We start from the raw sequence: 21,223 nt of genomic DNA, 5'->3' as shown, positions 1-21,223 counted from the left end.
TGTATGTAATTCATCTACGCATTTATATTTTTACATTGTATAAATCGTTCGAGTATACACACTAAAATTTGGTCATCTTCCATATATGGTACAGATTATAAAGTTGATCACACCTTACCTAGAGAGGCTGGAGGAGAAGATTGATAAGTTGCAAACGGCACGGGACAACACAAGACCCTTTGGCTTTCCCATACATGACCAGTTCCATATCCATTCTCCGGCTCATCATTTTGCTGACAATATACAAGATCTTGATCTTGGTTTGAATCAACCATTCACGTCTCTTGAGCAACTGGGAAGTCCAAGGATAATCAATCCAACCTCACAAAGAACCCAAACAGAGCAACAAGAGATCAACAAGAAGATGGCCGCTGTCGACGATTTGTTGCACATTGACAATCACCATCAAGTATCAGTTACTGATGTCATTGGCAAAGTTGCAAATGAATCTCTTCAATCCGTATTAGCACAACGTCATGAAGAGTATCATGCCAATAACGAGAATGATCCTGTGAACAATAAGGAGTTGAATCAGGACGACCCATTGACTAGTAAGGAGTTGAATGAGGATGCGCGTGACAATGACGAGGAGTTGAATGAGGATGCGCGTGACAATGAAGAGGCCGCTGCTGGAGGAGGACCAAGGAGGAGGAGGAGTTTAGGACACCGAACTCATATTCCATCTGCAGCAGTATTTTCGGGAGATTTCGTGTCTGGTACAAACCAAAGGGTCACAGGTCCGGTTAATGACATCACTGCGTTCGTTAAGAGATGGAAAGATTTGAGAGACGAGGCTAAGTAAGTTAATCAACTTATAAGAATATGATCCCATTTTAATACCTTAACTAAAGCAGTTCTGTTTTGCAGTCCAGGACAAGTCATGATTACCTGCGATGGCAGGAGTGCAACCCAAAGAGACTGCTATGGGGTCTTGCATACAAGAGCGAGGGTCAGTGCTGACTATGTAAGGATGGCTTCGGAGATGTATATGAAAAAGTGGGCAATGGATTACGAAGGCAAGAGTCGGAGAATTATGCTTGACCCAACATTTGCGGTAATTACGCCTTGAATTGAATTATTACGCCTTAAATCACACTTTTAAGTTTGAATTCGTAAATCACATTTTTAATTATTAAAATCACATTTTTAAGTTTTAGGTGTTTAGGGTTAACACCAGAATATATTTATTGAACATCATTTTATATTACAGATGAGGGTAATTACGAATAAGGATCCTTTTGAACATCTGGCAAAGAAGCACGGCCAACCGCTTCGTGACATAACTGCATCCCAGATTTGTGTGGTATTTTTCCTAGTTTTAACATTCTCCTTTCACATGTTCTCTGAATAAACAAATAACTAATAATTCCTGTGGTAATATGATGGAATCAGATTTTTGTTCCTGTATTGGACGATGACCATTGGTGGTGTGCTGCATTTGAGTTGAAGGAGAAGACCATATGGTTCATGGATACTATGTACCCCAACCCCGAAGAGAGGCATAAGTCTATTCTGAAAAATATGGTATGTTTTGCTTCCAAAGTTTTTACGCCGATTGTCATTTACAAACTACAATTTCTGGGGTTGATGTGAATGCTTTACATCACAGATCCCGGCCATCGAAACGATGTTAAATGTCCATGACCCCTAGTGGGAACTAGGCACAATGGGTAGTTGGGGAAGACAACTAGTCGAGCTTATGAACAACACCGACAAGTATGTGAACCAGGGGATTTAAATCATTCTATGTGTCATTTCAATTTTATTCCCCCGTTTAATCACAACTAGTTTTCTTGCAGTCATAGCTGCGGCGTACTAATGTTGGGATGGATAAAGTCATCGGCCGCTCGTATTGTATCAAGATATGGAATGGTAAGTGGCTTTGTATTTAGCCCTCATATATATATGGTAGCCTACAAACTATTGCTCCTTATTACCATCCATTCATCGTTGTAGGAAAATATTGTTGTGGCTCGAAAAGCGCTACTCATGGAAGACTTTCTCTCGGAATTTAATGAAGCAAAGGATGAAGCATTGTCAGCAATCACCTGTACTTGAAAGGCATCTGATGATTCTCGTAGTAATATTATGTAACTCTTGGAAACTGTTTATTAGCCGGATTATCTAATGTTTCAGATTTGTGTCGGATTTTTTGGTGGTAATGTTTACTGCTGCTTTTGGATAATTCACTTCATTTGGGATTGTTTACTGCTATGCGGATAATTTATATCTAAGGTCTTGTTAGTTGATTTTGGATTATTATCGTTTACTTAACTCTTTTCTTTGTAAGTGTTTTATTATTTAAGTGGTGGTACCAAATAAGAAGGGTACGAAGTTTGGCAACTTTAAAATCTTATTATCACCACCAAAAGTGTAGCAAATATAATAGGTTGGGTCAAATGAAAATGTAAGTTCACTTGATGTCGAAGTTCTTGGTACATGTAATGTACCAAATTCGATGTTCTGGCTACATTTAATGTACCAAATCGAAGTTCTGTTACGACATGAAAACGTACCAAAGTCAAAGTTTTGGTTAAATGCATTGTACCAAACTTGAATTTAGGACTACATGAACTGTACCAAAGCCAAGTTGGCAAATGTCATACTCATACCAAAGTTGACAAATGACATATACCAAAGTTGACAAATGTCGTATACCAAAGTTGCCGTGCATTTCACTACCTTTGTTCATTTATCTGATTGATTTCATACATAACTACAAATCAGGGATCTTAATTGGCGCATAAATATCTTATTTCTACCAAACAAAAGACCCCTTAGTTCCACACAAACTTCCAAACTAACTTCCAAACTAAGTACCAGAATTCAAATGCAACAGAGTTGCCGAAATACATCAGAAATACATCCAAAATACATCCAAAAACTTAAGTTCAAGCACGTAAACACGGTCTACACACGGACTTGCCTCCCAGAAATAAGGTCGTACACCTCAGGTCTCCTCACATTCAACTCGCACAAGATGTCATCAACAGCAAGTGATACCCTTGCATCCTCTATTGCACCCTGATGATGATAGCAAATAAATATGATAGCATTACTACAGGACTATTGTTTTCAAGAACACACACAACTAAACACATGGAACTAAATGAACGTACCGGTTGGAATGTGGGAGAAATTTTGTTGCGTTGGACTATGTCCTTTATCCATGCTAGCATTACAACACAACTTGACACACTGCATTACAGTGCTCAAACCATATAATCCTTATATAAACAAACCAACTTATATTTACGCGAAGCGATTGTGTTGGGTTACTTACTCATCGCTTGGTGGGACAGAAACAAGGTCAACCCCCCCTCCACTCAGTCCATCCTTTACCCATGACTCGTCTTTAGAGTAAAACAGGGTGTCCAAGTACTTCAACTACAAGAATAACAAGTCAATCATATGTATGAAATGTATGCGATAATTATTAAATGTTTTTAGATACAATCATTACCATGTGGCTAATCAGACGACCGTGCTCAGACAAAGGCTCGTCTGATGTAGGATCAAGGACCCAAATCCGCTTATCCTTCATGGATAATGCAACACAATACCAACGTGTGTGCGGTGGAAGTGTGAAGTACATGTGCAACACGGGTACTACAACCTGGCATGAATTGCAAAATAGATACGATAAGTTAAATGGTAAATTAAAAATTTACATATAATTATCACAAATGTATTTAATTTAGAATGTGATGTTATCTCACATACCACAAACATTTCCCGAATGACGAGGTTTTCAAAGGGGGCACCGAATGGGGCTACAAGAGACTGAGGGGGTTCGTTTGTTTGTACCTTAACCTGCCACAATTAGAAGGTGTACTAATTACGTCAAGATACGTTTACAAAAAAATTATCAGATCATGATAACATAGATGAGAAATACGTCTGAAAACTAACCCCGAAACCAGGTTCAAGCATTACACTTCGTCCTCTACCGGCACCCAATTCTGCCTTCCACCTGCTAGTATACATCTTACTAGCCACTTTGACGTATTCTATCCCCGCATACTCATCCATTGCTACCATTCGATACATCTGATATTTGCTTAGACATAAACCATGTTAGGTTATGATACATATGACATTACATAGATCATGCGGAAACAACCATTAACCCAGGAAACATATTATTTACACATAATCATTTAGCATAGTTTAGATGCATACTCTTTGTTGCGTGCCTTCCCTAGCTGCGCCCGAACCGAACAAGAACAAGTCTTTTAGGACTCCAAGTGTCGTCCCTCCGTAGAAAGTCCACAGCACGTCCGGATCCGCCTTAAGATTGACCAACTAGAATCGCCCTTAAGGTACTCAGAAAATTCGGCACTTTTGGGGCAAGATGGGTGTTTGAATTTTCTCTCAAAAACTCACTTTTGAATACTTTGAAAACTTGTATATAAATTATGACCCCTAGGCCTTTATTTATAGAGTTATGGAAAAGGAATCGTAATCCTAGTAGGACGCGAATTAATTGGAATTAGAATTCTACATGAATTCTACTTAATCAATTTATCCAATAGGAATAGACATTTAATCATACACTGACTCTTGCAGATTCAGGAATCTCGCATGAGCTCAAACTCACACACACACGGCAGCCACAAGGGCTGCCCACGCATGCGAGCAGCAGCCCACGCAGCGCGGCCCACGCATGCGCGGCCTTGTGCGCGCTGGGCTGTGGCGTGCGTGCTTGCTGGGCGATGGCCTGGCTTCGTGCTGGGCCTTCGTCCGGCAGGCCTCGTCCGATGCTAATTCGTACGATACGCTTCCGATTAAATTTCCATTTCCGGAATCTATTTCCGATACGAACAATATTTAATATTTCCGATTCCGGAATTAATTTCCGTTTCGAACAAATATTTAATATTTCCGTTTTCGGAATTATTTTCCGATTCCGGCAATATTTCCGATTCTGACAATATTTCCGTTTCCGGCAATATTTCCGATTCTGGTAATATTTCCATTTCCAATAATATTTTCCGATACGTACCATGTTTCCGTTTCCGGCAACATCTACGACTTGGATAATATTCATATTTCCGATACGATCCATATTTCCGTTTCCGGCAATATCATCGTTTCCGGAGTATTCATTTCTTGCCTGTGACGATCTTAGCTCCCACTGAAACCAAGATCCGTCGGTTCCGAATATTCATAGATGGAGTATTTAATGCCATTAAATACTTGATCCGTTTACGTACTATTTGTGTGACCCTACGGGTTCAGTCAAGAGTAAGCTGTGGATTAATATCATTAATTCCACTTGAACTGAAGCGGCCTCTAGCTAGGCATTCAGCTCACTTGATCTCACTGAATTATTAACTTGTTAATTAATACTGAACCGCATTTATTAGACTTAACATAGAATGCATACTTGGACCAAGGGCATTATTTCCTTCAGTCTCCCACTTGTCCTTAGGGACAAGTGTGCATTTCCTAATTCCTTTGTCGCTCGATGCTTGCTCTTTGAACATAAGGTAAGAGTTGTCATCCTTATTATGTCCAGAGGTGTTCCTCGGTTTCAGAGTTCAACTGATCAAATAAACAGATAATCATAGCCTATGATTCATCCGAGCACGGCCATGCATTTCACAGTTTCTAGCTCTCCGAGTGGCCTTGTACAACTTTTAAGCATCTCATCCCGATTTATGGGAGGACAATCCCAATCTTGCGATCTTGAGATTAGACTTCGTTTGATAGGTGATTACCTGAGCGTTGCCTTTATAGCCTCCTTTTACGGTGCGACGGTTGGTCAACGTCAAAGCAACCAGTTCTCAAACAAGTAATCTCAAATCACTCAGGTATTGAGGATTTAGTGTCTAATAATTTAATGAAATTTACTTATGACAGACTTTCATCTCTTACAGTAAAGTTTCATAGGTCTTGTCCGATACTAGTCTTCCCAAAGTAAGTATCTATGCAAATGATTATGACATTGCCATGTCCACATAGTTCAAGAAACAGAACTACTAGTCATCTTGCATTCTAATCGTCTAACGTTTTCTATGCGTCCAATTTTATAGAAAACTCCGACTAGGGACCATTTTCAACCTTTGACATTCAAGTTCACTTGATAGACATTTCTTAGTCACAGGACTGGTCCTGACAGTCTATCTTGAATATATCGTCAAGTTGAAGGGACTCATCATTTAATAAACCACAAATTAAATGGAAAAATGAATTCCTTTCATTTATTGTGAATGATTAACCAATAATGTTTTACAAAGATTTAAACTCTAAAACTTTAAAACATTAAACAGAGACATCAAAGCCATTCTCCAATATGCTTGATTCCCATAGCTGCAGTGTGCGAGTTGTGCTTCGCTTGCGGCAGAGGTTTAGTTAATGGATCTGATATGTTGTCATCAGTTCCAATTTTGCTTATCTCGACTTCTTTTCTTTCAACGAACTCTCGTAGAAGGTGAAATCTACGAAGTACATGCTTGACTCTCTGGTGGTGTCTAGGCTCTTTTGCCTGTGCAATAGCTCCGTTATTATCACAATACAGGGCTATTGGTCCTTTAATGGAGGGGACTACACCAAGTTCTCCTATGAACTTCCTTAGCCATATAGCTTCCTTTGCTGCTTCATGTGCAGCAATGTACTCCGCTTCAGTTGTAGAATCCGCAATGGTGCTTTGCTTAGCACTTTTCCAGCTTACTGCTCCTCCGTTGAGGCAGAAGACAAACCCAGACTGTGATCTGAAATCATCTTTGTCGGTTTGGAAACTTGCGTCCGTATAGCCTTTAACAATTAATTCATCATCTCCACCATAGACCAGGAAGTCATCTTTGTGCCTTTTCAGGTACTTCAGAATGTTCTTGGCAGCAGTCCAATGCGCCTCTCCTGGGTCTGACTGGTATCTGCTCGTAGCACTGAGTGCGTACGCAACATCCGGGCGTGTACATATCATAGCATACATTATTGAACCAATCAATGATGCATATGGAATCCCATTCATTCGTCTACGCTCATCAAGTGTTTTTGGGCACTGAGTCTTGCTTAGAGTCATTCCATGAGACATGGGTAGGTAGCCTCGCTTGGAGTCCGCCATCTTGAACCTATCAAGCACCTTATTGATATAAGTGCTTTGACTAAGTCCAATCATCTTTTTAGATCTATCTCTGTAAATCTTGATGCCCAATATGTACTGTGCTTCCCCTAGATCCTTCATCGAAAAACATTTCCCAAGCCAAATCTTGACAGAGTTCAACATAGGAATGTCATTTCCGATAAGCAATATGTCGTCGACATATAATACTAGGAAAGCAATTTTGCTCCCACTGACCTTCTTGTATACACAAGATTCGTCCGCGTTCTTGATGAAACCAAAGTCACTGACTGCTTCATCAAAACGTATATTCCAGCTCCTGGATGCCTGCTTCAATCCGTAGATTGACTTCTTTAGCTTGCATACCTTTTTAGCATTCTTTGGATCCTCAAAACCTTCAGGCTGTGTCATAAACACAGTTTCTGTTAAAACGCCGTTTAAGAAAGCAGTTTTGACATCCATCTGCCATATTTCGTAATCGTAATATGCAGCGATTGCTAACATTATTCGAATAGACTTTAGCATTGCAACTGGTGAAAAGGTTTCATCGTAATCCACACCGTGGACTTGCCTGTAACCTTTCGCAACCAATCTAGCTTTGAAAACTTCAAGTTTCCCATCCTTGTCCTTTTTCAGTTTGAAAACCCATTTGCTTCCAATGGCTTGGTAGCCATCTGGCAAATCGACCAAATCCCATACTTGGTTTTCAGACATGGAGTCTAATTCAGATTGCATGGCTTCTTGCCATTGCTTGGAGCTAGGGCTCGTCATAGCTTGCTTGTAAGTCGCAGGTTCATCACTTTCAAGTAATAGAACGTCATAGCTCTCGTTCGTCAAAATACCTAAGTACCTTTCCGGTTGAGATCTATATCTTTGCGATCTACGCGGGGTAACATTTCTAGATTGACCATGATTCTCACCAGATTCTTCTAAAGGTCTCTGAGTTTCATCCTGAATGTCATCTTGAGCATTCTCTAGAGTTTGTTGTTCGACTCGAATTTCTTCGAGGTCTACTTTTCTCCCACTTGTCATTTTGGAAATGTGATCTTTCTCCAAAAAGACACCATCTCGAGCAACAAACACTTTGTTCTCAGATGTATTGTAGAAGTAATACCCCTTTGTTTCCTTTGGATAGCCCACAAGGATACATTTGTCAGATTTTGGATGAAGTTTGTCTGAAATTAATCGTTTGACGTATACTTCACATCCCCAAATCTCAAGAAAAGACACATTTGGAGGCTTTCCAAACCATAATTCGTATGGAGTCTTTTCGACAGCTTTAGACGGAGCTCTATTTATAGTGAGTGCAGCTGTATTTAGTGCATGTCCCCAAAATTCTAATGGAAGTTCGGCCTGACCCATCATTGACCTGACCATGTCTAGCAAGGTCCTGTTCCTCCGTTCTGACACACCGTTCCATTGTGGTGTTCCAGGAGGAGTCAATTCTGATAGAATTCCACATTCTTTCAGATGGTCATCAAATTCATAGCTCAGATATTCACCGCCTCTATCAGACCGCAGTGCCTTAATCTTCTTGCCTAATTGATTCTCTACTTCACTCTGAAATTCCTTGAATTTGTCAAAGGATTCAGACTTATGCTTCATTAGGTAGACATAACCATACCTACTGAAGTCATCAGTGAAAGTGATAAAGTAGCTGAAACCACCTCTAGCATTTGTACTCATTGGTCCACATACATCTGTATGGATTAAACCCAATAGTTCATTTGCTCTTTCTCCAACTTTAGAGAAAGGTTGCTTTGTCATTTTGCCAAGTAAACATGATTCGCATTTACCATAATCCTCTAAGTCAAATGGTTCTAGAATTCCTTCCCTTTGAAGTCTTTCTAAGCGTTTCAAGTTTATATGGCCTAATCGACAATGCCACAGATAGGTGAGATCTGAATCATCCTTTTTGGCCTTTTTGGTATTTATGTTATATACTTGTTTGTCGTGATCTAATAAATAGAGTCCATTGACTAATCTAGCAGATCCATAAAACATCTCTTTAAAATAAAACGAACAACTATTGTCTTTTATTATAAAGGAAAATCCCTTAGCATCTAAGCAAGAAACTGAAATGATGTTTTTAGTAAGACTTGGAACATGGAAACATTCTTCCAGTTCCAAAACTAGCCCGGAGGGCAACGACAAATAGTATGTTCCTACAGCTAATGCAGCAATCCGTGCTCCATTTCCCACTCGTAGGTCGACTTCACCCTTGCTTAACTTTCTACTTCTTCTTAGTCCCTGTGGATTGGAACATAAGTGTGAGCCACAACCTGTATCTAATACCCAAGAAGTTGAATTAGCAAGTATACAGTCTATAACGAAAATACCTGAAGATGGAACGACTGTTCCGTTCTTCTGATCTTCCTTTAGCTTCAAGCAATCTCTCTTCCAATGCCCCTTCTTCTTGCAGTAGAAGCATTCGGATTCAGAAGTGGGTTGACTGACCTTCCTCTTTGCAGATTTGGCGCCAGTTTGCTTAGTTGGGCTGGCCTTGTTGCCACCTTTCTTAGCATTCCTCTTCTTTCCAGATTTCTTGAACTTGCCCCCACGCACCATAAGCACATCTTGCTTATCACTTTTGAGCGTCTTTTCAGCGGTCTTCAGCATACCATGAAGCTCAGTGAGCGTTTTGTCCAGACTATTCATACTGTAGTTCAGTTTGAACTGATCATACCCGCTATGAAGAGAATGGAGGATGGTGTCTATAGCCATTTCCTGAGAAAATTGCTGATCCAGCCGACTCATATTCTCAATGAGTCCAATCATTTTGAGAACATGTGGACTTACGGGCTCGCCTTTCTTAAGCTTGGTCTCAAGAATTTGCCTATGAGTCTCGAATCTTTCGACTCGAGCCAGATCTTGGAACATGTTCTTCAACTCACTGATGATTGTGAAAGCATCTGAGTTGATGAACGTTTTCTGCAGATCCGCACTCATGGTGGCGAGCATTAGACATTTCACATCCTTGTTGGCATCAATCCAACGATTGAGGGCTGCCTGAGTGATCCCGTCGCCTGGAGCTTCGGGCATCGCCTCATCTAGGACATACTCCTTTTCTTCCTGCATAAGAACTATTTGCAAGTTCCTTTGCCAGTCAAGGAAGTTTTTCCCGTTCAACTTCTCCTTTTCGAGAATTGATCGAATGTTGAATGAATTGTTGTTTGCCATATTAAAACTACAATTGAAAAGAATAAACAAATAAATAACCATTCACAGTTTCTCTTAATAAACTTAAATTCTAGCATTCATGCATAATTCAATGTTTATTAAGCATTTTATTCAAGTTATGTGTTCCGGCAGGTGTGAATAAAATGATTCCAAGATCCTAAAATCATTGAAGAACTAAGCACAGTTTGTCGACTTAATCCTAGAACATCTTAGGTAAGCAAAAGCCTTTTGCTAATAGTCTAGAAACTATTCTTGGTTGATAGGTACGTCTAAGAACTTATTAGGTAAACCTATCGAATTTGCCACGACATAAAAGGACTCCTTACTTATATTGTTGAGTTTCACCAAAACTAACATGTACTCACAATTATTTGTGTACCTTGCCCCTTTAGGACCAATAAGTAACACCTCGCTGAGCGAAAACTATTACTAGATTGATGTAAAGGATATCCAAGCAAGTGTATATTTTGGCATGGCACCTTTTAACTCAATTTTTAAGTTTGGAACTTAAGGCTCTTACTATGTTGGTTAGATTTTAAGTGAACTAAAATCCTTAATCATGCAACATAATCAAGCTTTTGATCTCATGCATTTTAAGACATATTTAAAGCAATAAATAACTTAAAACATGCATAAGATATTTGTGATCTAGTATGGCCCGACTTCATCTTGAAGCTTTGACTTCAAAGTCCGTCTTGAAAATCTCCGTGGGAGGCACCATTTTCTTCAAATAGGATAAGCTATAACTAATTACAACTATTTGATGGTACGCAGACCATATTTGAATTGAAAAATAACTTTGGTGCTTTAGACCAATTACATTCAAATTAATGGTACGCAGACCATATTTTCTATCCTATTTGGGCCATACTAGTCACTTCATAACCTGCAAAACAGTACATATACAATATATACCATTCACCCATTCATTATCATGAATGGCCCACATAGCTGGTTAGTTAAACACATTATGCATCACGTAAACATTTGCAGCAATTAATCAAGGGCACCAATAATCTACCAATTATTCAGTCCTCATTAATTCTAATCGAGTTGTTTTAACCTTAAGGATTTGTAGACCTAATCAAGAGTTTATGACTAAAAAGTGCTCCCACTCAAACCAATAAATTCATATGCTTTACTAATTTTAAACATAAAATTGTATTTCTAGTCTAACCGGAAACATACAAATTTAATTAAAATTTAAAGCTCATATAAATTTATAATTGAATCCAAAATTTAATTTAATTTCAGTCGCATTTAAATTAATTCATGATTTTAATTTTAGTAAAATAATTAGAATAAATTCCATTTATTATAATTATAATATTTAAAATTAAAATCCAAGAAATTAATTCAAATTATTAATTTTAAAATTAATTAAAATTACGTGAACTGAAATTTTCAAATTAAACATTCAAAACGATCTAATCGAAACGCAAACACCCTACGCGTTGCACGCCCATGGGCTGTACGCACACAGCCATTGCTGGCCATGTGCGCGCAGCCCATGCGCTCGTTGCATAGTTGCTGCTGTCCCATACGCAAGCCTCCGCACAGCGCCCCATCGCACGCGAGCTATCGCTCGCAGTGCGCGCTGGTTCGCTCGCTGGCGCGCGAGATCGCTCGCTGGCGCGCGAGATCGCTCGCTGGTGCGCGCGAGCCATCGCTCGCTGGCGCGCGAGATCGCTCGCTGGTGCGCGCGAGCCATTGCTCGCTGGCGTGCGCGAGTGATGCTGTGCGCAGCGCTCGTGGCACGCGAGCTTGCGCTCGCTGCGCACGAGGCTGCGCGCTGTTGTGCGAGGCAGCGCGCGCTGTGGCGCAGCTCGCTTGCTGCCCACACGCGACTGCCTTGGCTCGCCCCTCGCCCATGCCCATCCGTTCATTGCTCGTGGCACACGTCACAAGGCAGGGCTGCTGCCTTGTGCTCGTGCACTACGCCCTTGCTCATTGCATTCGTGCCGCACGGGCGACGAGCTCCCTTGCTCGTCGTCGCATGCCCGCATTATACAACACCCCTTAAGGGTAACACGAAGCGTCCATTGCTTCGTGCGTGCAAGTTATTTGAACGAATCGCATAAAAATTTAAAATTTATATTTAAAATTAATGACAAATTAATAAATATTATTAATTTCATAATTTTAGGGCGAAAAATCGAAAATTTATTATCCAATTGATTTCCGATTGATATGGATTCAAGTCTAGGTCATAAAAATTTAAAATTTATCGTAAATTTACAATTTTTATGGTGGTTTTTAATCATAGGTTTCTAATTAAATTACAATTAATTATGAAAATCAAATTAATTCTAAATTATTCTAATTTTCAACAAATTAATCATAATTACAAATTAGATTGCATAATTAACAAGACTAGGCATTCAAACTTGTTAAACATATGCAGTAGGTCAATCAAAAATTCAAGATTTATCAACAGGAATCGCAAATATTTAATTTAACATCTTAAATTTACGAAATTTTGCATCCGAAAAACTAAAACCTTCGAAAAGTCATAGTTAGGCTTCGAATTTGAGAATTCTGGGTTCGGCAGAAAAATACTATTTTTGTCAAAATTTTAGAATGCCTTTTACATACGGAATTGACACAAAAATCACTCAATTCGGATGAGTAATGAAGAAACTGCCGAAAAACTGCGTACATATATTTAAATAAACGCAATTTGCAATTAATTAACAATTACGAAAATTAATCACCCCTTTTAATTCTTGCAAATTTGTAATATTTAACCATGTTCATGCAATTTAGATTATGAAAATAATAAGGGGCTCGTGATACCACTGTTAGGTTATGATACATATGACATTACATAGATCATGCGGAAACAACCATTAACCCAGGAAACATATTATTTACACATAATCATTTACCATAGTTTAGATGCATACTCTTTGTTGCGTGCCTTCCCTAGCTGCGCCCGAACCGAACAAGAACAAGTCTTTTAGGACTCCAAGTGTCGTCCCTCCGTAGAAAGTCCACAGCACGTCCGGATCCGCCTTAAGATTGACCAACTAGAATCGCCCTTAAGGTACTCAGAAAATTCGGCACTTTTGGGGCAAGATGGGTGTTTGAATTTTCTCTCAAAAACTCACTTTTGAATACTTTGAAAACTTGTATATAAATTATGACCCCTAGGCCTTTATTTATAGAGTTATGGAAAAGGAATCGTAATCCTAGTAGGACGCGAATTAATTGGAATTAGAATTCTACATGAATTCTACTTAATCAATTTATCCAATAGGAATAGACATTTAATCATACACTGACTCTTGCAGATTCAGGAATCTCGCATGAGCTCAAACTCACACACACACGGCAGCCACAAGGGCTGCCCACGCATGCGAGCAGCAGCCCACGCAGCGCGGCCCACGCATGCGCGGCCTTGTGCGCGCTGGGCTGTGGCGTGCGTGCTTGCTGGGCGATGGCCTGGCTTCGTGCTGGGCCTTCGTCCGGCAGGCCTCGTCCGATGCTAATTCGTACGATACGCTTCCGATTAAATTTCCATTTCCGGAATCTATTTCCGATACGAACAATATTTAATATTTCCGATTCCGGAATTAATTTCCGTTTCGAACAAATATTTAATATTTCCGTTTTCGGAATTATTTTCCGATTCCGGCAATATTTCCGATTCTGACAATATTTCCGTTTCCGGCAATATTTCCGATTCTGGTAATATTTCCATTTCCAATAATATTTTCCGATACGTACCATGTTTCCGTTTCCGGCAACATCTACGACTTGGATAATATTCATATTTCCGATACGATCCATATTTCCGTTTCCGGCAATATCATCGTTTCCGGAGTATTCATTTCTTGCCTGTGACGATCTTAGCTCCCACTGAAACCAAGATCCGTCGGTTCCGAATATTCATAGATGGAGTATTTAATGCCATTAAATACTTGATCCGTTTACGTACTATTTGTGTGACCCTACGGGTTCAGTCAAGAGTAAGCTGTGGATTAATATCATTAATTCCACTTGAACTGAAGCGGCCTCTAGCTAGGCATTCAGCTCACTTGATCTCACTGAATTATTAACTTGTTAATTAATACTGAACCGCATTTATTAGACTTAACATAGAATGCATACTTGGACCAAGGGCATTATTTCCTTCAAACCATCGAACTCAATCAACTCTGGTCCTTCATCCCTGCATATATTGATCAATTGAAGGATAATCAACTGTCGTATTCCAAGTTAAAACTTGCAAACATTAACAAAATACAAATACATTAATAATCATAATTTACTAAAAAGTTTGACATTTACTTGCTATTTCCCTGGCACTCCTTGATGAAAGCAACCAATTCCTTCTCCATATCAGTACGACTCTTCCGGGAGCTCCTAAGAGGTGAAACTCCCTTTAAAATTTCAGTGGTGATTACCTGTGCAATTTGGATATGTATATAACCCAACATTAAAATTATCTAAGATAAGTATATCTTGGATTGTTCATTCACAGTAGTGTAAGAAAATGTACCGGCTTCTGAGCAGGAGATTGTACTTCAGTCTGTAGCGTGGTCATAGATTTCGTAGGGACAGAACAATCAGAGGAAGAGGGAGCCATAAATCCAAGAACATCTGAGGTAACCGCAGAAGAAGGACCAGGGGTTATAGGATCACTCACCAAAACTGGAGAGACTGAAGTGGAAGGAGGAGGGAACCCAAAGCCTCGGGTGCCAAAACCCCGAGCTGAACCAAAGGCCGATGCAAAACCCACCGGCGACGGAACTCCAAACTGCTGTGCAGTGGCCGTAGGAATTGTGGTCGGCCTCATTGTCTGCGTACCTCCGAGAGCAGGGCAAACAGCCACACCACCCACACTATCACCACTTGTACCTCCACTTTGAGTGTCCTTCAACCCACTATCTTGTTCCCTCACCCCTACTATTCTTGACAAATCAAGTTTCATACTTCTTAAAACCTCTCCTTGGTTGTGCATTTGCTCCTCGATTCTCTCAAATCGGCTTGTTAAAACATTCAGAACCTATATACAAATTTCAATCACACAATCAGAATATCTAGTGCGCGCGCGGGACAGAAGCCAGAAACTTATAAACTAATCAACTAATAATCTAATTAAACCAAATTGGATTAGAAACAATAGATTAAACCTCTTTTGCAATGTAGGAACCCCGCATATCTCTTGGCAATCGAGGATGGTGTCTCTCGCCGTAAGCAACATCAACAGACTGGTTGTGGAACATCAAAATAAAACATCAGTTCATGTATGAATGAATCATTATACTGCTGAATCACTACTAACACAACAGAAATTTTTGGTATTCCATCTCACCTGAGTTCTTCCATAGTCACCTCCACCTTTCTTGTCTGCCTCTATCAGGGCATCCACATCAGATTGGGACCACACAGCCACCCTCGGCATAACACACCATTGCCTAGGAACAACATTCAGGTGGTCCAGGTAGAACACCTACAACATTAACCAACTTGCTTCAGAATCAAATAAGAGCTTTGCAAAATTATACACAATAAATAAAAATATTTTCAGTTATACCAACCGTCAAAAATAGGCTGCAGCCCCCCAATCCAGAAACAACTCCATGCTGATCAAACTGATGTGCAAACATTTTGCACCATATCTTTAGCCACTCTAAACAGAACGTGCACCAATCATATGAATTTGACTCCGGTGCTACCGATGCGGCAGGTAACAACCTTCCCGCCAAGGTAAACCCGTCTGTGCTTGGGCACAACACCAGCTCCAGTATAACAATCATAAAGGCTATTCTAAATTCAAATTCCTCCTCTCTTGTTACAATTGGGACAATAGTACCCACCGCCTTACCCTGTCCATCCCTCATCCCCACTGCAAATTCCCAAGCTTTCTGAACAGAAACCCCACTACTATCCCCATACATCTGAACAATATGGTCTGCTATATTCCTATGGCGTGTGTCTAGGTTGCCATTAAGAGATGGTACAGGCTGAGTACCCATAGGCAGCCCCAAAACGCAGTTAAATTGGATGGGATCCAGGCTGAATTCCATATCGCCCCCACCATAAAACACCCCATTAGCACCATCAACCCTGGTCACTAACCAGTAGGCAAATTCCGGGGACAGGTTGCGCAGTTTCATGGTGAGGAGGGCTCCAAACCCCATTTTTCTAACTAAATCCCTTCGGCTGTCATCCAACAGTGACAACAACTTTGAAAACACCTCAATCCTATCATTCTCATGCATGCCTTTCCTCAGCCTGGTGGACACAACAGTCTCCGATTTCTTCACCTGAGCACCTACACTCAACTAAGATGCATACAACAATGCCACTCAATCAAAACCATGTAAGAATTGATCATAAACATTTGTTCTGATTAATGTACTTTCAATCACAAAATAGATATCCATGAAATAGGTAGTTAACAATTTAACAAACCTTCGGTCTAATAGTAGTGGTTAAGTTATGAATACTAACGACGTCCTCGTCATCGTTGCTCTCTGTACGTGGCTCCTCCTCTCCACTAGTCTCCGCATCATAGACTTTTCTCTTCTTTCCACTGGAAGAACCTTCCACTGCCTTTAGTCCACATGCAGTTGTTTTCTACACACACAACACAACAAGTTTACTTATGTCTGAATATTAAAAATAGAATTGGATTAGAATTGGATTCTTCTATTTAATACAATAGCATTCTTGTACTAATTACCGTTCGTGCTCCTGCCCTTGTAGACACGCCCTTTCCCTTAACAACGTCTTCCTCTGTTTTTTTCTCCTTTGGAAGTGGAGCATTACGTTTACCCATTTTCCTACAAAATTATAAAACTTAATGACTACAATAACAACGTAAACTAAACACAAGAAATTCAAAACATTCAAAAACTTCACACTGCAATTACTTTCTTTTTAAAATGCACACATATAAACATCCACACATAATTAGACCAGTAATTAGACCCATTTTGGTACAAATCTACCAATCCAAATCTCATTTGCGATACCAAACTGTCAAACACTTTCAGTACCATTTTAGGATCAATATAAAATTATGATCCTTTTTAAAAATAATTCTATATTTTAAGTACTATTCTTCATATTATCAACACTATTTCTAACAAATTTCCAAAATTTAGGCGACATCAAATATACCAAATTTGTTCAAATATCAAAACCCAGTTACAAAACAACCATTATTCATACTCCTGATTCCACCAACAGCCTACAAAACCCTAAACAAATATTAAAAAACGATTATTAATAAACGAACAAAAACATGCAGCAATTAAACCAGAAACCCTAACTAACTGAAAGCCAGAAATTCTTAAAATTAGACGACTTTAACAATTAGGATTACAACCCTAAACCCTCCAATAAGCCTAAATACATTAACTTTTTAAATTTTCGATTTGGGTTTTAGGGTTTTACCTCTTGATGACAAATAATTCTTCCTCCAGCGCAATTGCTTTTCACGAATTCACCAAATTAACGAACAATCCTAGCTCGTCTTGAAAATGGAGGTGTGAATTTTTTGCCCAAAAATCTTTCGCCGCGAAATCTGAATTTTTTGCTCATCTTGACTGCAGGAGGAGCACGAGGAAGAAGGACTGCTTTGAAGGAGGAGAGAGAATAACAAGGAGGAGAGAGATAGTTCAATGTGAGTATTAAATACCTCAGCTATTTCAAATTCAAAATTTTTGAAATCTGAAATTTTTGCCAGCAATGAATGACGGAGTCCGTTATTCCCAAGTGGGCCTCTCTCTTTTTACGGTGAAAATACCATAATGCCCCCACTTGTGTCCAGATTGGACACAAGCCATTATGGAGCAAGACTTCCTCAAGACTTACATAGAGTATCGAAACTTATCAAAGATTCCAAAGAATTTTACTTATGCTTTATAAACCACGATTCTGGCAAATACCCAATTCGATTTTTCCTTTTCTAATTTTTTTTAATCGCATGTCCGATTTGATCATCCCTTTCTTATTACCACAAACAAAACTAATTATCATTAAGATGAAATCAAAATTCTAAAAGCATGAAATTAATGAAATAAAAATTACCTAGGAATTGAACTTAAATAAATTAGGGATTGAAAGAGAGAGAAATCAAAGTCTGGTTTTATGAATGTGTGTTTGAGACATCGGTGTAAAATCGTTGGGTTTGATTAATCTCAAGATAACATGTTTTGACGACCGGCGACCATTGTTAGCACCGGTGAAGCTGTTGTTGAAACCAACAAAGAGAAGAGAGGAACTGAGAAGGGAGATGTGTGTTTGAGATCGAAACTGAGAAGACCACTCTTGCACCAAGGCATGTTGAATCTTTCATGAGACAGGCCCAGCCCAAGCTCTCCTGTATAAAAAAAATGTTACAAAAATATAAGAATCATAAAATTTTAAAAAAAAAACGTGGTCAACTAATTTATTTAATTTAAAACTTACATTTTGAGGTGTTTCTAAACTAAAGTGTTACCAACAAGTGTTACCTTATATCAAAGTGTTACAAATTAGTGTTACCTAATATCAAGTACGTGTTACAAACAAGTGTTACCCAATATGAATGTGTTACTAAAGTGTTACATATACATCGAATAATTTCACAACTTTAAAAGCGTTACCATTTGGTGTTACCTATGGTCACTTTTGTACTAGTGATTTGAATGTTATTTCACAATAGAGAGATATGTGTGTGATACACATATGACCAATTAAGTTTTACGTACTCCCACTAAACTTCTTATACATTTATAAGATTCATGTATATTTTATGAAACTAAATTACTTATTAGCTTCACTAAAATACAGTTCCAATTCCCAATTGCTTGCTTAAACCTGTACTTAGATTTCATAAGCTAGCTTTCCTTTCAAGCATTATTTGGATCCACAAATTTTATGACATGTCATGTACATATTTTATTCCAACATTTGATTGAGGAATACATTTCTCCATCCAATTGCCATATGTACCAATATGCAATCATTGCTTGATTTATAGACTTGAGCATTACGATTATGCATGAGGTTTCAACACAATCCACGTCATGAATTTGCTTGTAACCTTTAGCAACTAATCTAGCTTTGTGTGTGAACATAATTCCATGTTTGATGGTTTTTATCCTTAAAACCAATTTGCAACCAATAGATGTAAATCATTCTTGCAAATCAACAGAATTTCAATTTTGTCATCAGAACATTGAGTATGTTTTTATGGCCTTGAACCAATTAAACATTAAGTGTATATATGGCCACTAACCATTTTAGGGAATCTATATTTCGTCATAGCTTTCTTACAAGTCACAAATTCATTATCATCTTGATAATAGTCTGACTGCAAGTTGTAGGTTTCTTCACTATCTAATAGAAGAATCTCATAGTTTCAGTGACATGAACTATATGTTTCTTCACTATCTAATAGAAGAATCTCATAGTTTCAGTGACTTGAACTCTATGTCTACTTGGGTATAGAACATCAAACAATAGAATATCAACAGCCACTTGAAAGTCCTTGGAATATTCTGTTCTCCTTGAAGCACTTGTAAAGTTTTCTAAGAGATGTCTATTCTTTAAAGCCACTTCTAAAGTCCTTAAAGAATAAGTGTTCGGATTTTCTGAAGAACTTCTAAAAGCCTCCGGAATATCCGTTTATGTTTGTTGTTCGCCTCGAAGACTTTCGAGGTCTATTTTCTCCCACTTGTCATTTTGGAAACGAATCTCCAAAAGGACATTATTTCGAGCAAACAAACATTATGTTCTCGAAAATTCGTGGTAGAAACAATACCCTAGTGTCTCATTTAAATAAATCACAATCAAACATATATCTACACTTGGGCCTTAGTTTGTTGAATAACAAACACTAAGCTCCCACTGAGTTTAGCAACTCTTTAGATATATATTATTGAAAAGATATTCTGAAATTACTTTTCAATAGCTTTGACGAATTTGGTTTAGTTTGGTGGTAGTTGAGCATTTTGTTTAGAAATTATAGGAAAATTCTTTATGATTCATCATTGATCGAATCAAGTACCAATTGACTTCGATCATTCCAAATTAGATATACTATATCTTATGGAGCTCGATCGTGAAATTACAACACACAATCATTGATGATCATTCTTGACATAAGTAATCATCAACATGATCTAACCTAGATCTTTATGATTTCTTGCCAAGTGGAAGTTTTTATACTTTTATATGAATCTTTGAACTAGCCAAACAGATTCAAACTTATATCACTTTGAGTAAATAAATCCATATTCACTCAAAACCATGTGAAATAATAAAGTCATAAAATCTTTCTTTAGCTTTGAATTCTATCGTCTAGGCGTTCTAACAATAGTTCATATATTTTGTTACTTTCAACAAGTAAGACTAGCTTGTCTTAATTGATCTAGAAATCAACCAACTTTCAAAAGTCCATCAAAATAGAGCTTTTGAATGTTAACTTGTTGACATGGTCTAAGCAACAATGCTAAAGGTTTGTGGAACTCAAATCAAGAGATTGATTTGAACCCAGTAAAGTTCTTATTGTTAAAGATTTGTTTGTTTTAATCAAGCATATTGACTCAACCCGTAAATGACCATTTTATTCAAATAAACAAACAAACATTGTTTTTGTTTTTCTTGAATGTGAGTCTTTCTGTGTTTGAAGCAGAAATGTAGGTATGTTGATTATGGAACAAAATAGCCATTAAGTTCCAGCCTTGAAAGGACTTAAAACAAACTAGATGACCCTACAACTAATGTAGCATTGCCATGCTTCATTTCCCACTTGTAGGCCATTAGTGTAGCCTAGCTTCCATTGTTTGAGTTATTACCGAAGTAAGAACCTCAAGCGGTATATGATACCAAGGAAGTTTGATTGCTAGGTTACTTTTTCTTTAAACATAAACTTAAAGGTGGAAACGGAATTGTAAATTCCTTTCATTTGTTCCTTGTTTTCCTATTTCTTGTACCCTTTCTTATAGTCTTAAGAATTGACTTCTCTAGTGTTGA

The 21,223-nt window shown here is 38.5% G+C and overlaps 2 protein-coding genes across 2 annotated transcripts; both read right to left on the bottom strand.

Moving 5' to 3' along the window:
* Positions 1 to 2,865: 2,865 nt before the first annotated feature.
* On the bottom strand, positions 2,866 to 4,068 carry LOC110781307 (uncharacterized). The gene is made up of 6 exons (XM_056829091.1): positions 3,913 to 4,068; positions 3,724 to 3,813; positions 3,464 to 3,616; positions 3,284 to 3,387; positions 3,120 to 3,198; positions 2,866 to 3,024 (listed from the first exon to the last, which is right to left on the bottom strand). Exons 1-6 carry the CDS (start codon positions 4,048 to 4,050, stop codon positions 2,911 to 2,913), a joined length of 678 nt encoding a protein of 225 aa, XP_056685069.1. The 5' UTR covers positions 4,051 to 4,068; the 3' UTR covers positions 2,866 to 2,910.
* A 1,774-nt stretch (positions 4,069 to 5,842) lies between these two features.
* LOC110804696 (uncharacterized) lies at positions 5,843 to 16,395 on the bottom strand. The gene is made up of 7 exons (XM_056829975.1): positions 15,793 to 16,395; positions 15,567 to 15,704; positions 15,385 to 15,462; positions 14,751 to 15,257; positions 14,540 to 14,655; positions 14,373 to 14,420; positions 5,843 to 5,855 (listed from the first exon to the last, which is right to left on the bottom strand). The coding sequence occupies exons 1-7, from the start codon at positions 16,393 to 16,395 to the stop codon at positions 5,843 to 5,845; spliced, it is 1,503 nt and encodes a 500-aa protein (XP_056685953.1).
* Positions 16,396 to 21,223: the final 4,828 nt, after the last annotated feature.

This window comes from Spinacia oleracea, chromosome 5, assembly GCF_020520425.1.
Source record: "Spinacia oleracea cultivar Varoflay chromosome 5, BTI_SOV_V1, whole genome shotgun sequence".
Lineage (NCBI taxonomy): Eukaryota > Viridiplantae > Streptophyta > Magnoliopsida > Caryophyllales > Amaranthaceae > Spinacia > Spinacia oleracea.
This window is presented reverse-complemented; position numbering and strand designations above follow the sequence as displayed.

What these genes read in the sequence shown, in the direction of transcription:
- LOC110804696 (XM_056829975.1), bottom strand. Translation starts at nt 16,395, where the DNA reads ATGGGGTTTGGAGCCCTCCTCACCATGAAACTGCGCAACCTGTCCCCG. An exon ending in GCTGCAGCCTATTTTTGACG is followed by an intron (nt 15,705 to 15,792) that starts GTTGGTATAACT and finishes TTAATGTTGTAG; the next exon opens with GTGTTCTACCTGGACCACCT. An exon ending in GAGTGCCAGGGAAATAGCAA is followed by an intron (nt 14,421 to 14,539) that starts GTAAATGTCAAA and finishes CAATATATGCAG; the next exon opens with GGATGAAGGACCAGAGTTGA.
- LOC110781307 (XM_056829091.1), bottom strand. Translation starts at nt 4,050, where the DNA reads ATGTATCGAATGGTAGCAATGGATGAGTATGCGGGGATAGAATACGTC. An exon ending in TGCTTGAACCTGGTTTCGGG is followed by an intron (nt 3,814 to 3,912) that starts GTTAGTTTTCAG and finishes TAATTGTGGCAG; the next exon opens with GTTAAGGTACAAACAAACGA. An exon ending in GTCGTCTGATTAGCCACATG is followed by an intron (nt 3,388 to 3,463) that starts GTAATGATTGTA and finishes TTATTCTTGTAG; the next exon opens with TTGAAGTACTTGGACACCCT.